General features: G+C 32.1%; 1 protein-coding gene across 2 annotated transcripts; it reads right to left on the reverse strand.

Moving 5' to 3' along the window:
• Nucleotides 1–356: 356 nt before the first annotated feature.
• Nucleotides 357–10,004, reverse strand: LOC107893131 (transcription factor IIIB 90 kDa subunit). 2 transcript variants are annotated; one of them, XM_016818052.2, is made up of 19 exons: nucleotides 9,496–10,004; nucleotides 9,319–9,400; nucleotides 8,869–8,941; nucleotides 8,512–8,600; nucleotides 8,341–8,417; nucleotides 6,936–6,992; nucleotides 6,697–6,809; nucleotides 6,509–6,588; nucleotides 6,337–6,423; nucleotides 5,475–5,555; nucleotides 4,774–4,935; nucleotides 4,554–4,658; nucleotides 4,104–4,155; nucleotides 3,882–4,000; nucleotides 2,936–3,016; nucleotides 2,369–2,506; nucleotides 1,848–1,937; nucleotides 1,353–1,406; nucleotides 357–997 (listed from the first exon to the last, which is right to left on the reverse strand). In XM_016818052.2, the coding sequence occupies exons 1-19, from the start codon at nucleotides 9,555–9,557 to the stop codon at nucleotides 785–787; spliced, it is 1,815 nt and encodes a 604-aa protein (XP_016673541.1). In that variant the 5' UTR covers nucleotides 9,558–10,004; the 3' UTR covers nucleotides 357–784. The 2 variants fall into 2 exon arrangements, with proteins under 2 accessions (XP_016673541.1, XP_016673542.1); XM_016818053.2 differs by having other exon boundaries at nucleotides 6,509–6,576; nucleotides 9,496–9,904.
• Nucleotides 10,005–18,600: the final 8,596 nt, after the last annotated feature.

Below are 18,600 nucleotides of genomic sequence, written 5' to 3' on the forward strand. Positions count from 1 at the left end.
AACAGGACTGGTAGATGAAAAATGAACATGACACAATGAATACAACGACAAATGCATGCTTTTTAATTTGTCAATTTTGACACAAACACAAAAACCCTAATGCAACCATTTCATAAAAAAAAAATCCCAAATCGGAAAAAGCTCAAATTATCAAACTCAATATGATCGGAACCAAAAAATGACCTCGTAACTTGAATGAATTTACTTTAAGAAACATTAATTTAATACAAATAACATATTTTATTTTAATTTTATAATTTGTAAACATACAATACCAGGGCGGGTAAGCACAACTCATACCAGCGAATTTTGGATAGAAATTTATCAATTCAAAGTTCACCCAACTCAAATTCATATTTAATAATAAAATATATTTATTATAAATAATATACAGAGCCTTCAAGCCAGTCCAGTCACATTTGCACATGAACTAATTACTTTTTTTCTCCCTTACTGTGCACGAATTGTGTACAAGAACTAAAAATCTGAAATCCTAATATTGAACCCCAAGAAAAACTGAAGTCCTAACCTGCCTAAATACCAAAGTAGACTCTAGAATTTTTAACACAATACAACAACATGATGTTAAAGAGCTCTATGTTAAAGAGCCCTAATGTACCCTCAACAACGTTTAATTGAAAATATCAACTGCAACCAAATTTTTTATCTCCTTTTTTCATGTGCTTCTTTTGTTCAAAGGAGTAGAGTTCATATCTCTTGGAGTTTTGAAAATAACCGTTTGTTAGAGATGCCAATTTCTATTACCAAAGATGAAGATGACGAGTCAATATCCATCATAATCATAACCATAATCATAATCATTATCATCGTAATCATAAACTTGCTTGTCAAATTCCGGATTATCATCATAAATTCCTCCATCTTCTTCATCTCCTTCATCATAATCACCTTCATCTTTGCCAATTTTAGAGGCCTTCTGTTCCTTTTCATCAGAATTTGATCCAATTCTTTGTTTCTTGGATTTCTCTGTAGCCACCTGTAATACCAAAGAAATCTTAAGGTAACTTCATAAAGTATGTTTTTTAAAACATAAAAAACGAAAACCCTCTCAAGCAGCCTATGTTACTCTTAACTCTTCAGTTATGCTCAAGTATCTATGTCCGACACATTCTAACATGGATATGGCTCATACGAGGACATGATGCTTCAAATACAAGGAAAGACAAAAAAAAAAGAGTTGAGCATATCCACATCCAACACTCCCAAGTCATACCAGCCAAATGAGTATTTATTTGTGTAAAAGAAAATACTTAGCGCCTGTGTGTGTATGTTCAAGTCTATGGTCTAATAATTAACTTCAAACATTTAAAGCAAATTAGACATAAATTTACCGGTTCATCAAAGAGTTTCTCCAATGCATCATAGTTGATTTTTGAGCTTAGTCTCTGCATGGAAGCCATATAAATATCAAACATGAAGGCAAAAATTAAGCAATGTGGTTAAAAGAATCCATATGATGTACTAAATTTGTGGTTTTACTAGTAAACATGCATGCAAAAATTTGTGGTTTTACTGCTTAACAAAAGCATGATTATGACAACAGGTTTGGATTGCAGAAATGTGCAAATTCTACGCCTGTTAAAGTCCAACAAATCTGAGCAAAATCAGCATTTTATTTTCAGGATCGTTCTGTTTAACTCCTGAGTTGGTTATTGGGGCATAGCAAATTCATCCACTAACTTGTAAAAATCTAGATGAGTTTGTCTGGGAATGAGATTGATTAAAAATAAATTCCAAGAATCCTAAATTGCAAATATCAGAAACTTTGTCTATTCAGCCACGTGGTACCCTTTAGGCCAAAACAAGAAAGTAAAGCTATCTGATACCTTCTTAACCAGCATTTGTCGGGTTGCCTCAGCAGCAGTCTTAGCAGGACCTGCATTTTTAGCTTCAGCAGCTCGCTTTTGTAGCCTCTCCTGTTAATACAACAAAAGTAAGCAAAAAGAGAGAAAATCAAGATACAGGAAAAAAATTCTTGGAGTAATTATATTAAAAGGATAAGTAGCATAATCTAGAGACGGTCATTGTTGGACATAAGAATAAAATATTGTAACATGGTGAGGCTTAGAACAAGGCTCATAATAATTTTTTTTTCTTTTTTTTTAATAAAAAAAGAGAGGAAAAATAAACCCCTTAGAATCAAACCAAAATGGCAATAGTCAGCTGAAATAGAGATCAAGAATTGAATGCATGCGATCAAGCTATCATGCACAATACCATTCGTAGTCTGTTTTACATTTTCTGTATATCAATAAGAAATAAAGCACAAGAGGTGGCTTGCATTCCTCTCCAAATGATTTTCAGAAATAAAAAAACTTCTATACTTTCCATGATATTCAAGAATCACCTTTTTAGATTTTGCCACTACTTCTGCAGCAGCTGCGGCAAGCTCCTGTGCAGCTTGGAGGTCCTCTGGACATTTATCATAGTTGGCCATGCAAGCCTCCTTAGCAGCTGCTGCAGCTGCTTCCTTGGCTGCTTGTTCCTGCAAAGAGTGCAGCAGTTTGATTAAGTTCCTGTAACGTATAGCAAGATAGATCTTTATTTTCTCAAAAAACTCATGAAAGGAAAGTTGAGTTATTTTTCACTTGAGTTCAAACTAACACTAAAGCACTGAGACTCAAATTAGTTACATTGAACTATTTCACTGGATCTGGGGCTCAATTTTACAACATAAAAATATGAGAAGAAACATCTAAAATTCTCTCTTCGATACTCAAATATATCTGAATTACTAATCAAGGAGAAATTATCCTCTCAGAGATGTTTTTAACCAGAAAGATTTACTAGATGCTTCTTTGGATTCCCATACTTGAGCACATGGCAATGTATGGATATTGCAATTAATGTGCAAGATATTAGACTAGAGTAGGCCAAAATAATGCAGCACTCAACGAGTCATGAGTCAAATCACCTCAAGATATTCCCGGTTTATTTCTTCCCAAATGATCTTTTTGAAACGCTTCTCCTCCTCATTGTGAAGATAACCATCAACCTGAAAATATAATATTTGAGTAATCCCCAAGAATAATTAGAAACTGACACCAAAGTAACACAACTTAACATATACTGCTGTTCCATATACATGAAATCAACCAACACTTGCTAAAATAAGTTTAAAACACAATGCATACTGCTAAAACAATAAACATGCACTAGTAGATCAAATGCATGCTTAATAAAGACAGCATGTTTAGAAGGCACAAACAATATTGTTGAGAAAAGGTATGCAATGAAGGTCATTGATAGGAATAAATTCAGGTCACTATGGTTGATTCTGTACCAGACCAACCAAACTCACTTCCTGAGAAAGTTACATGAACTGAACTCGAAACAATGAAGAAAAGACCTGAAAAATTAATTTAATTTAGGTAACCTTGAAATTTTTCTCTTTTCAATTTGACAAATTTTTATTTCTGAGGACTTAAGTTTACGGATTAACCATTATTTAGACCCAGGGCAGCTCAGAAGAAACTATAACAATAGTGATGCTGTTTACATAAGACAAAAACTCCACCCACGCGTTTAGTATTAATTCCATAGTGATGATTCAAAGCTGCATTTAAGCCCAATTGACTTCAACTCAAAGGTATAACATCTTAGATGGTTTTTGGATGCACGGAAAAAAGATGATCTGATCCAAGTAAAAAAGCCAAAACAGTTAAGCTAGTCAAAGCTCTAGAAACTTGATATAATGAATTAACTCAAATACGTATACATATTAAAAAGAATATTCTGTATAACCAATGTAGCTAGTTTAGCGCTTAGGTAGTTGACTTTGAGCACGAAGTACTTTTGCTGGTTGAAGTTCATATGGACAATGCAAGGTCAAAATACAAGAAAGTAGACTAATTCCCCACCTCAAAATCATCAATATCAGAGAAGTTATCTGATTCATCATCACTACCATCAACTCCAGGTAATTTATCATTGTCACCCTCATCAATGGCTTCCTTATTAGTTGCATCTTCTAAAGCTCCTGAAACAATACCTTTACTAGTAAAAAGATCTTGGGCATTTAGACAAAAAGATCCAATTACTAAACCATGTAAAGCTTGATTACTCGTGACAATAAAACTTACCACAATTTTCAGGTTTTTCAGATCCACTTGCAGAAGTGCAGCTAGATATGCTCTGGAATTATCAAAAACAACCAAAAAAATTGAAATATCTTGCTGAAGAATCAGAGTTAAAACCATGTTGAAGATAACTTTATCATAAATAAAATAAAAAATGCAAGAAAAAAAGAATCACGTATCCGGTCACAAGAGAATGAGACGGTTTAATCTCTCATAATTAAGCAACATAACCATAAATATATGCCTCATTACTATGTGTTTAAACTGAAAGAATGGCAGCACCAAATTAAGAGATCAGTTAGCACATGAGGAAGGGAGAGAAGTATATTGTGAGAGAATAACTTGAGTGCCCACATGACTCTCGCAAAGTAAAATATATCAAGTGATTACAATTAGGATTTTCAACCTTTCACTGTCCTTAAACCTTTAGAAAAGTATGATTACAGAACATACTTTAGCATTTTCCTCAATAGATAATTTTGCCAGTCTCTCTTTCTCAGCACGCTGGAATGCAGGTGGATCTGATCCTCCATCAAGCCCTCCTGAAACCTTCATGAACTGCACCAACCAGTAACAGCATGAACTTCAGCTTCAATGATAGAACAGTTTCCAGTGGTACAATTGTAGAGGGCAAAAGAAGATGGGAAAGCCTAATAGGTACATGGGTGCTCACCTCTTCATAACATTCATTACAAAGTCCATAGGCAAAAGGTTTTCTCTCCTTGTGCCTACATAGCACTTCATCTAAGCTGGTTTCTTTTGACCCAGTATTTGGTTGTTTTCTAGTTAATGAACTAGTTCGAAGCTCCCTCTCCTTTTCCGTAAACTCCTCCATCTGGTCATAAGTTTAAAACAATGGTGGTATTTTCAAGAAATGAAATCAATATTTAGAAAATAAATGCAACAGAGGAAAAGTTAACTATATGCAGAATACAACAAATACAACATAACACTTGTGGTAATGATAAAAAATTGGCATCAAATTTTTCATAAAATTATTTAGATACTCCTTAGAGTGGACACAATCAATAAGAGTAAAAACAGTAAAGATTAATAATCAAATTCTACCATACAAAAATAATATAGCAATGACACGTGTTACTATTACGACGACAACAACAACAACAACAACATAGCTTTTCTCCCATAAGATGCTGCAATCCATATAGAACAGATTATGCCAGCATGCTCTACTTAGTACCAAATGCAGATAGGAAGTCACATCAACATCAAAAGTGAAAAAAGTCCCAAACTATTGTAAACATCAGTTATGGTTCTTCATTTCATGGTTACTAATTTACAATCTTATTCCATTATCAGTTTCCTGGAACAAAGTAGTTCTGCATTACCATGCACAAGTAAAGAGATACAAACCGTTAAGGCTCCAGCGTTAGTATTCTCAAATTCAATCAACCGCTTTGACAATGTTGCTTCACAAATGTAAACATGCTTTATCTGATAAACAGAGAGCTTAGTTAACCCAACAACTTGAGAGAGAGAGAGAGAGAGAGAGACAGAGAAGGGAAAAATAAGAATTAACGCAAATATAAGTAAAGAAGAAATTGGAACTTGGAAAAATGATGAAAACCTCATCTAAGAATATAGTACCAAAAGCTGTCCACGAGGACAAAAGATAAATATAATAAAATCAATTAAACTAAAAGAAAAAAAAGAATCATTATCTTGCAGATGCTAAGTGGTAATATCAAGCATTATTTTTTTAAAATATATCTAGTATTGTTATGGCTTAAGGCTGACGTGGATTTCTTTTTCTTTTCATATTCATTTTTTTTCATATTAACTTCAGTTATTTTATGCCTCCACCTTAAGTACCATGATGCTAAAGTTCCCTTTACAGAAAAAGAACCAAAAATTTTTTTAAAAAAAATAGCATCATGGACATGTGCATATTACTACAATGATAGGTTGCAGAGGAGTCTTAAGCATCTAAAACTATCCCTACTGTAGCTTAGGTCCAGACATGAACCTAATCTAAAACCAGCTAATATAAGTTAGGACCTTATTTAGCATGTGTCTCTTCTAGGACAATCATGACATTGTTGGAAGTTAAAACATCTACTAAATTGCAAGTCCTACTCATAAAATTAAAATTGCAAAGTTTGTCATCCAGATAATATAAATGAAAAAATAATTAAAGATTTTCAAGCAAAAGGATCAAGAACATATGATTGTGTTAGTCAACAAACAAAAAAAATACATATGAACTATAACTTACAATTTCTGACTTAGGAAACTTCAGACCATGTGAAAGTGCAGAAATGTACAGTGCTGCGCCACACAATCCACTGGGTTTTCTTCCAGTCTGTAAATTCATGTTATGGTAAGATATTAACTCTAAAAATTAAGGATAATACACAGAATCAAAATTACTTCTACTAAAATCACACCTGCATCCAGTCTCGTTTCATGCTAGCTAAAATGTCACGTGCAGTTTTAACAACTTCATCATTCCCTTCTGGAATTAAAGCTACAAAGCATATTGGTTATTATGCATGTCTGAGTTCAAAGCACAAACAGCAGGAGCATAGAATCAACTAAAGAATCTCAAGGTATAGAAATTGATTAAACAACTTACCAGTTGTAAATTTATGAATAAATATTGAAGGATCAATTAGTTTCTGAAGATCTTTTCCGTCAGCAAGGTACAGCACATAGCAAAGCTGCAGATATACAGAGCCAAGCTCATAACTGAAGAAGAAACAAAAGAACGTTGACCAAAACAAGAAGAAACTCATCAGGCAAAAACAGAGAGAAAAGTACTACCAAGCAAATTAATTTTGTTTACAAGAGGCAAAAAGGAGGAAAATTCCTTACACATTTATTTTTAAATAATGTGCAAAATCAATAAGAAGGAACGGCTTTCTCTTTTGCCTGCAATCCAAGAACTGTATGGTTGAGGGAAATAGTGCCACAGTTCAAGGAACAAAAAGAACCAAAAAAGTGATAATAAGGAAAATCAAAAGGACAGTAAACCATTCAAGCATGGTATTAATATATATACCTTTGGCAGCACATTTAGCCACCACAAAAATGATGAAATAAAAACACATTGTCCCCTTTTCTTGGGGGGGGGGGGGGCAGGGGGCATAATAAACAAAGTACATTAAAATGTATGCACCTTACAGATTATGGTTTAAAATGCCAATGAATTATGTAGCTCTTCATGGCTCTCTTTCTTTCTCTCTTACTCTCCCTCCCCTAGTGCTCTCTCTCCTGACTCTTTCATACATTGAATGATTTACATATCTCTGAAATGATCTAGTTTTCAAGAAAGTGTAAGGTAATTTGAATATTTGATGTGGGACTCACAAACGCAGCATGAACCTTGTGTTTTTTAAATGGTGAACCACTATCTGGAAGAGATCCCATCCAACCTTTTCCATCCAAATCCCAAACCAGCAATATTCTTTCTGCATTCAAACCCCAGCCACAAACACATCTTTTTACCCAATATCAAGCCCTAAAATACAACTCTTACCCTCAGTTCCTGGTGCAAGCAATCCCAGCCAACAGAAAATCTGTATGAATTACAATATTACCCTCCTTTTCCTTAAGCTTAATTCACACAAGTTCCATGACCAAGAAGCATATATAAGGACATGATAATCTAAAGGCATAAATCCATCCCAAAGAAAATATCCTATGCATATAATATGGAAAAAGTAGCCACTACCGCACAGATTTCAGAAAGTAAGATTCAAAACGAACAAAGATCAAATGCTTCCCATATAAAAGGATAGAACGTAAAGAATCAAACTTGGTATTTTGCAAATGGGAACAAGAGGTTTGAAGTAGTTAAGAATCACTACTGTCTACATGACCCTATATTTTAGTCAAAATTTTGCATTGAGTAACAAATTTCAGACAACAAAATTAAGTAATTTGCAAAAACTAAGGAATATACGTAAGTTCCTATCTGAGACAATAAGTTATGTGTGAAATCTTATTTTTGCAGGTGCCCGTGCATGTAATCAGGCAACAAACCATGTTCAAGTTCAGGCAACAATATTTCCATATAACCACATTACAGATTTAAGAAAGAAGAAATTCCTCACCGCAACAATATACGTAAGTTCCTATCTGAGACAATAAGTTATGTGTGAAATCTTATTTTTGAAGGTGCCCGTGCATGTAATCAGGCAACAAACCATGTTCAAGTTCAGGCAACAATATTTCCATGTAACCACATTACAGATTTAAGAAAGAAGAAATTCCTCACCGACATGCAAGATAAAGACATGCAGCCTGTACTAGCTCTGATCTGCGCCCCCTAGTGAAATTCCGCTCAAGGCCGATCTTCACAATACAGATAAAAATAGCTTAAAATATTGAGGGGGAAAAAACAAAAACGGCAAGCATTGGAATGAAAGTTAGGCAGAACAAGACATACTTCATAAAAGCGTCTAGCAGTATGAACAACATCATCACTATAATCATCAATTTGTAATGCATTCTTCATGCCACTCATTTGCTCAGAAGCTGTATCACCATGAAATTAAAACAAACAACAAGATATTTATAAGTCACATTGTAATAAGCACTGTAATGCTAACACATTATTTAACCATAACAACAAACTGAAATAACACATAAAAGAATATTTGAGCCTGCAATAAAGACGTCAAAAAGTTTTGAAATCAGAACACCCAGAAAGAGCAAATTTGATGAAATGTATCAATAATCCTTTATCAAAAGCCAGAAACATAAAGCTTCTTGCATAGCATAGATGCAACTTAACAAAGCATACCATAATCCAAAGTACGCCTACGTGAATCTGAAATAGCTTGAACAGACCTTACAAAATTTCCGGACAGTTTGCTCTGGAAACAAAGCGAAATGAGCAATAGAAATTAATAGAAATGTGAGTCAGAAACATGAAAGCAAAGATCAAGTTATCAACAAACTAAACAAAGGGAAGCAAAACTTGAACTCCCCAATTCAGCGCACTTCAGTCAATTAAAATACATCCGACACAATGAGATTAGTGACCAATTTCATCTTTTGTTTAATCGTATAGTTAGGAAACCACAAATAGCTAGCAAGACGTAATTGTCTATGCCAACAACAATCAATTTTGCACAAAATTTAGGAAACAATACATATCAACTAGCTTAATCCTAAATCACAACAATTCCACTAGAATTTAGTATTACATAGTTTCAAAATTAAAAATTACATATAAAGAAAGAAACATTACCTGGCCAGCTGAATCTTTAACGAATTGAGGTTCGGTTGCAAAATTGTATTCTTCCAACACCTTCCCGCAAAAAGAACACGACCTACAGTATAAATCAATAATAATGAAAAAGGAAACTGAAATTTTCTCAAAAAAAAAAACAAGCCAACATTGTTTATGAGCAAGAAAATCACTTACAAAAGACCTTCATCAAGGCGTTCTCCAGAAACGTTTCTGGAACAATTATTACAGTAAACCATCCTCCGCAGAATTTAAAATAAATAAATATAGTGCTATTTTATTTCCTTTCCTTCCTTTTTCTCATCAACCAAAGAGAAAAAGTATGAATTTTTCAAAAGAGCGTTATTAATTATACAATTATACAAACTAATTTAGACCAAAAGAGAGCTATAATAATAATTGGAAGAAGAAATTTAAGAAGAAAAGGCCAAAAGAAAAGATCGGAGATTGAGAAGGAGAGGAGAGAGTGACTGAGTCACTGAGTTGGGAGGGGTTGGGGAAAGGAACAGTTAAGAGATGACGTTAGGGTTTAGGGGGAGAGAGACTAAGTAATTTAACCAAAAAATTACTGAAATTAGATAAATTAGGACACTACTCCAAGGTGAGCTTTAGATTTTTCGGAATTTCGGAGCAGAAAACACGGCGCACGTGTTTCTCTAACCCTCAGTTTTACCGTTATCATAAACGGAGGTAACAATTTTGCGCGCCTTATATATATGAGATAACTAGTAATTTCATTAAATCAGTTAAGTAGTAATATACATGGATTTATTTTTAGATGGTTTTTTCATGTAAATCAGTTAGCATTTAGAGTTTAATAATTTAAAGTAAATTTAAATAGTATCATGCTTTTAATACTTTTTTAATACATAAAAAATTATTTAGAGTAATTAAAATCAACTTTACATAATAATATAGCTATTATTTCTGTTTTTGATGACTTACTTATAAAATATTATAGAATGAGATTGAATTATTTGATTTTTGATTGTCACTGATTGTTAAGTCATTAACAGTGGATTTTATGTGCGAATTTTAATTTGCCATCTAATTTCTAGATGATTGACACATAATTTTCATTAATTTTATTTAACAAAATTGTCATAAGCCGAATAGTATACTAGCCCTAAAATCTCCTTTTTAACCCTAAAACAAAGCCATTGAAGACTTGAAGAAAATGGATCCCTCTTCTCAGCTTCCAGACCTTATGTACTCACCCTTCTTCTCCAACCAGTTGTACGAAGGATCAAGAATGCCAAGACCCTTCAATTTCCCGATATCTTGAGAGATGGTTGTGGAGATATTGTTGTGGCCCAAGTTGAAGATAAAGAGATATGGCGGTGTACCCCTCTTATCTCATTAGTAATTGCCCATCCCTGCAATCTGTATGAAACATCATACAACCATTGTTGTTGAATGCGGGCTATGTAAGACCTCCATAGACTTTAGTAGTGAAGTTTTCAAGGGTTCCTGGTGGAAATTTTGTCCAACTGTTGTTCTCTAATTTCTGCAAATTCTAGTAAATTTCTTAGCTTATGGAACTCTTCACTTCCATCATTCTTGATATACGTAAATCTTTTCCCAACAGCGATGACAATGTTAGAAATCCTCAAAAAAACTCTTTTGCATTGGTGATGTACATAACCATCAAGAAAAAAAAAACTAAAACTAATAACACCATAATTGTTTTTAGTGAAAACAAAGTGAATTATTAACACCTTTATGTTCAAAATGAATTTAGACCAAAAAAATTATTTTTAAAATTTTATAATAATTTTTTAAAATACATACCACATCATCAAACTTATCCATGTAGTACGACATGTGTTAGTTTCTCATTGCTTTAAATTAGAGGTGTGCATGGGCCGGGCCGGGCCCATAAAAAATTTCGGCCAGTTTTCTAGGCCCGGGCCAGGCCCGGCCCGAAATATGGGCATGAAAAATTGTCCAAGCCCGGCCCGAAACAAAATTGATAGGCCCGAGCCCGGCCCGGCCCGACCAATATTAATTTTTTTTTCTTATTTCATTAAATAAAAATTTTAAAAATATAATAAATCAAATTCATTTAAAAATATTAAAACAAAAAACAAATAAAAAATGAGACTTGTTTATTTGATAATTTTTTTATATTTTTAGATATTTTACATATGATATATTTTATTTTTATACATTTATCCCTATTTTTATAAACTTTTAAAACGTATCTTAATTATTTATATTATTTATTTTTTCTTTTTTATAATGTTTTAAAATTGTTTTTTAGCTAATTTAGAACAATATATATTTTATAAAAAAAATTATATACACATGTGCTAAAAGAATGATATGTAGCGTGTGTTTCTTGTCTAAATTACCTAAAACAATTACCAGTTTTCTTTTAATGATGATAAAAAATAAATAAATAAAATATTTTAAATATCAAAATGAAAGAGAAACAAGTATACTTGATAGCAAATTAGTGAATTTAACTTGTTTTAATTATTATAAGTTAAACAAATCGAGTTTTATAAGTCAATGCTTAAACATGCCGCACATAACAAATACACGCAATTGACGCAAACTAATCATTCCTTAAGTGGGCTGTTGGTGGCCTTCTTAAAACAATATACAAATTAGAAATAGAATAAAAAAGTGGTCATATTAAAATTGAAACAAATTAGAACTAAAATAATAACCAAATTAATAATAAAATAAAAGTTTTACAACATCGAAATAATATTAAAAACGACAACAGATAACATAATAAATAGCTGCAAAAGAACAATAAAACACCACAAAAGTAGCACTAAAATAGCACCAAAATAGCATCAAAACAGCTCCAAAACAGCTCCGAAACAGCACAAAAAAAACAGCACTAAACAGCAGCAGTGAGAACAGCATCACCAACAACACCAAAACAACACCAAAAACCTGCAAAATATAATCAACCAACCAGAATATCTACACATTAACCAATCAATATATTTAATTTTATAACAAACTATAAATTATAAGCTAAATTAAATTATCAACAATTAGAAAGAAAGATAACCTAAAAAGCAATTGAAGAAACATCATCCTCATCATCCTCATCGTCCTCATCGTCTTCATCGTCATCATCATTCTTGCAACTAATTTCTAACATGAAATAAAAATAAATAATTAGATAATCAAATTGATAAAAAATAATATAAAATTACAACAATAAAACGAGAGTAATAATTACCTGTTGAAAATCCCTTAGCTCGCATCCAATCATCCAAGCAAACAACGGCTTGAACCGTTTTTGGCTTAAGTGAACTCCTCAAAGGTGTGATAACTTTCTTACCCATGCTAAAAGCCGATTCGGAAGCTACAGTCGATATTGGAATTGCCAAAAGATCACGAGCCAATAATGAAAGCTCATTATATCGAACTGAACTTTTGCTCCAATAATCCAAAACATCTATTTGACTATTCAACTCAAGCGCCGGTTCTTCCAAATAAATGTCCAATTGTGACTTTCCACTCATAGTGCTAGATTCATTTAAATATCGTTTATAGTCATCACTCTCATCAAAATCTCCCCCAAAACCAAAATCAACACTATTAACATTGTGTTCATCCAAACTAGAATCAACAAGATTTTTATCTGAAATATTAGAACTCCCAGCCAAAGAGGAAGACGTGGATTTAAATCTCTTAACATACTCGTCAAACAAGAGTCTAAGATTGCTAAGAATGGTTTCAACAAAATCTGAAGCATGAATACCATAGATTGTAGTAAAGCAATACTGCACATAATTCAACTTGTAACGAGGATCTAAAATTACAGCACATGACAATATCAATGAATACTCAGCCCAATATTTATTAAATTTCTCTTGCATTTGCTTAACCATTGGAGTTAAAAACGAATGAGGACCTTTAACTGTATCAAGCAAGAGCTTGTGAACCTTCCAAACCCCTCTAAAATAAAGATTAGCCGTTGGATAATTAGAACCAGAAAAATACAAGTTACATCATAAAAGACTTTCAAAAATTTGCAAAGAATAGCAACATTTCTTCACTCCTCGTTAGAAAGTGCAAATATTTGATAATCTTTATCTCTTTGGCCCCAATAATCTAGCACATCTTTATAGTAAAGAGAAGATTCAAGCATCAAATAAGTAGAATTCCATCTCACACACACATCTTGACGCAACTTTTTGGTCACATTCAAATGAAAACTTTTGTCGGCCACATCATAAAATCTTTTCCTACGAATTCCTGACTTTTTTATGTACTTAATTCCATTTCGAATCTTACTAACAACATCATCAGCAAGTTCCAAACCAGCTTTAACTATAAGATTCAATATATGTGCACAACATCTAACTTGAAAAAAAGCACCATCACACAAAATAGCTCGGTTTGCACGAAAACGATTTTTAAGACAAGAAACCATAACATCATTATAAGAAGCATTATCCAAAGTGATGCTAAAAATTTTCTTGTCTATACCCCATTGAGATAAACATAAAACAAGTTCATCCGCTATGTTCAAACCATCATACGGAGGAAATAAAGCTCTAAACCTTATGATTCTCTTTTGTAGCTTCCAATCTTTGTCAACCCAATGAGCAGTAATGCAAATATATTCATCATTAGTATGCTCCAAGTTCCAATTATCGGAAGTTAGACAAATTAAACCAGGTGCTTTAGCCAACTCTTCTTTAACACGATCTCTCTCTTTTGCATAATACATTAGGATATCCCTAGCAGCTGTATATCTACTTATATTCTTAAAATTAGGACTAGCAATTCTCATCATGTGTCTAAATCCCAGTTCTTCAACTGTCCTAAATGAATGCTTGCCACACACAAGAAAAGTAGAAACAGCTTGACGGCACTCATCAGCATCAAACTTGTAGTTTTTTATAAATGGAACACCTCCTAATGATGGTTGAGTGGCTATGGTGTATTGAGTGATATCCTTACTAACTTTTTTCAAACAACTATTTAGATGACGTCTTAAATGAGAAGTTCCACTAGAAGATTTAGCAGAGAAGATAGTCTTACAGTGATTACATTGTGCCTTCAATTCATTTTTGTTCTCGCATTCAAGCTTTGTCATTTCATCCCACACCTTTGAAGTGGTAGACTTTTGACGTTTAGCAACACTTTCATACTCATTAAACCCATCATCCACAGGTATAGGACTGTTCGAACTAGCCATAGTCATAAAAATTAAGTCCTAAAATCCAAATAGACCAAAAGATAATTAATTTTCATACTAAAAATATCTGATAATTATGATACAATTTATAATTTTCATACGAAGACAATTTAATTTAAAGCTTTTTATTTAAATATAAATTAAAGTTTATTAACTTATTTAGTTCTAAATTAAAATTTTATGTTTTGAAATTTTATTTAAAAGAATTTTGAATGTTGATTTAAAAATTAAAATACAATTGAAATAAAATATAAAGCTTAAAAAATAGTAAATACAGAAACATAACAGAAGCATGCATCGACAGGAGTAAATTAATCCACAATTCCACATGCATTATTATTATAATAATAAGTATCATTACATTGGTTATAAGATTAAGGTTGAGTATAGCATAATCCAGTAAATACACTTATCATTTGGAATGCTCCTTAGTTAAATTGAAGCTTAATTAGAAGATTTACTAAATTCCCATATGATTGGATTTTTTTTAATTGAAAAGAAAAGGAAAACATCGATATCATGATGAAGGACATTTCACTCACAAATCTACTAATGTATCCTAACAGAAAAAATTACGTGACAAATCAATTTCGTCAAACACTCCATTAAATAATAATAATAATAATACATCAAAATGCATACAAAATGTAAGTTATAATTTTTCTTTATTTTCAGAGTTAAACAAATTAATTATTGTAACAAAATTTAATTTAAACCCTAAGATAGTTTATATAATTAAGTAGCATTGATGATGCTTGGTTTCAGTGGTTGAAATTAAATAATCATCCCTATTTTATGGATCAACATCTTTAAACATCAGTCTAGCATCTTGTTGACATTATTTCTACCAATCAAAATTTGGGAATTTGATGGCATAACCTTCTTCCAACATTTTTTCTATTCTTATACACAACGTTATGATCTGATGGTCTTAGCCCCTTAATGCCACCACATCTAAAAAACAGTAATGGCGTCGTTTGAAGCAATTGATTTTGCCTCTACCTCAGTTTTTCCCCAATTTAAAATAGACATTAAAAATTAACTCATGTTTGTGGGATAAGTTGAGAAGGAGCATGGTGATGAACTGATATAGTTAATTTAACTTTTTCTTTGAATTTTTAGAGCCAACATAAATTAATAAATATTTAAAGCTAAACTTATTAATTTATAAAATGTATAAATTCTAAGACGAAAAAAATAAACAGGTGATGAAATTAACAAAATCTTTCTTTTGTGTACACATGTATTTTGTTTATTAATTTATGAAATTGTCACAATTTCAACTCATTAAATTAAATTAAATAATTTAAACCCTAAGATAGTTTATATAATTAAGAGTTTATATACACGTTTCATTTTTGTATTATTTTTGCACTGTCAAAAACCTGCAAGAAGAAGATGCAGCAGTGAAGAAGAAGATGCAGCAGTAAAGAAGAAGAAGAAGAAGAAGCTTACCGTGAAGAAGGGGCTTTCTGCGATAAAGGCACAGCAGCAGTCTTCAACAGCAGCAGCCAGTAGTATAGGCCTATGGGGAGCCTTAGTAAGGACTAAGGAGTAAGGACCAAACTTTGGGGAGCACCGAGATTGGCTACCGAGACTGCAAATGAAGAAACAAAAATGAAGAAGTTGAGCTGAGCTTGAGGCTAGCTGGAGGTGGCCAACAGACACTGGATCGATGGATCGGTGGATTGGTGGAGGTGGTGTGAGCTAGGGATTTAGGTTTTGAAAATGGGAAAAAAGGGAGGAAGGCAGCAGCACTAACTGACAAAATGAAAGTGGAAAAATATAAGTAAAGTTAAAAGAGTAAAGTTAAAAATAAAAAAATGATTAAAAATAATTTAATATAAATTCGGGCCGGGTCCGGGCCAAAAAAATCTTATCCGAGGCCCGGCCTGTTTTTTAAACGGGTTTCAGTTTTTGTCTAAGCCCATTTTTCGGGCCTATATTTTTACCCAAACCCTCTCATTTTTCGGGCGGACCTTCGGGCCGGGCCGGGCCGCCCGACCCATGCACACCTCTACTTTCAATAGCCACATCAACATTTGTTAATAGTCAAACTAATCAATAAGAGCTTAATTGATTTTTTTTTTTCACTTAAGTATTCAATTTGGTGTACCTTTTTTCCTAAGGGTTTACTTGATTTTTTTTTATTAAGGACCTTTTAGACCTTTCAAAGCTTAAGAAAACTTATAGAACTAACATAATTTCATACTTGTCTATCTATACTATTATTTAAGATTTTAACGGAGTAGGTGTCACCCAACTTGGTCGTGAATTTATTAAAAAACATTATTTTATACAAACAATATATTTTATTTTAAGTGTATTTTATTTTTTATATTTTATATAAAATCTAGAAAACACATGCATATGAAAATATTTGAACCAAAACGCCATGGCTTTCGTTCCTTCAACATTACCATTTGACTAAAGTCATATTTAATTTTTATATATTTTTTATAAATTTGTTATATAATTGCTTTTAGTCACATAGTAGGTATACCACAATGTAACGGCCTAATTTTCAGTGGTGTTAGAAATAATAATTTGAGACCACTAAATTTGATGAGTGAGTTGAAAAAACTTAATAAATTAATATTTATAATTTAAGAGTGATAATGGAAGAATTTTTGGAATTGGTAAATTATGTGTTTAAAAAGAAATTATTAGGTAAATTGGGTAAAAAAACGAAGTATTGAGACTTTGAATCCATAAACCGAGCCATAAATATTTTTAGAAATATTTATGGAGTGTTATTGAGTTAGTATTAAAGTTTTGTTAGAAAATTTTAATGTTTGAATAGTTAATTAATTGAAAAGGATTAAATTGTAAAATGTACAGAATTTACTAAAGTGATTAAATAGTCTAAGTGTATAATAAGGAAGGATTTAAAAAGGGAATTAGACTAGACCTTAAAAAATATGGGCTGGACGGTTGGGCATGAAATAGGCAAGAAAACAAAGTGAAATTAGGGCAAAATTGGAAAACAAATAAAGTTAATAGTTAAAAAGGATGTAATTGAATTTCTAGGCAATTCTTCATCTTTCTCCAGCCAAAAACAGCCATTAAAGAGTTTCTCTAAGCTGGTTTTTCATATTTTTGCTGCAAGTAAGTTCAATTCTTGATTATTTCTTACAATTTTTTTTATTTTGGTACTTTTACAACTAGGTCCAAGTGTTTAATTCATTAGTTTTTAATTCTATGGACAAAATTGAAAGTTGCCATGAGTGAGTGCTGGAAGTTTATGATGAATTATCATGTGTTTGAGGCTTTAATTTCATTTTATGATGATTTTATCAAGTGAATTTAAGAGAAATTGATTTTAGGACCTAGTTGTGAAAAAGTTAGAAATAAGGGTTTGATGTGAAAATTCTGAATAACAAAGGTTGTGAAATAGTCCAAATTAGTTTGATAAAGTGTTATATGAGGAAAATTTACTAAATTGGTGGGTTAAGTAAAAACTGTAAATTTTGGGGTAAATGCGTAATTTTAAAAATTTAAGAGTATAAAGTGTGAAATGAATTAGAATTGAGTTTGATGCTGATGAATGGAAAATTTTATATTATAGATCAAGAATCTAAAGAAAGGCGTAGAAAAGAGAAAATTGTCGATTAGTCTCTGAACTTCTACAATTTCTACGAATTGGCCAGGTAAGTTCATATGGTTGAACTTGTATGATTATTTGTTAAATTGGAAATGATATAATGTATTATTTCATATGGTTGCTACTGAATTGTTTATGTTGTGAAATAATGTAGAAATTAAGTTGAAAGTTCAAATTGAAAAAAAAAACGCAGGATTGAGTAGGTTCGTGTTGAGACAAGTGATGAATTGACTTAAAAGTCCATGGTTGATCCATGACAAAATGTGAAATGTAGGTATGGTATTTCAGAAACTATACTGAGTTATGAAATATAGGTATGGTATTTCAGAGAAGAAACCGATACTAAGTTGTGAAATGTAGGTATGGTATTTCAGTAAAAAAAACCATACTGAGTTATAGCATTGTAAAAGATTTAAGTGAATTGTGGCACCGAGTATACCACATACTCAAATCCGTAAGACGTTCTTTAATTTGACAAGAGTTGGTAAGTGACAAATAAAGC

This window comes from Gossypium hirsutum, chromosome A13, assembly GCF_007990345.1.
Source record: "Gossypium hirsutum isolate 1008001.06 chromosome A13, Gossypium_hirsutum_v2.1, whole genome shotgun sequence".
NCBI lineage: Eukaryota > Viridiplantae > Streptophyta > Magnoliopsida > Malvales > Malvaceae > Gossypium > Gossypium hirsutum.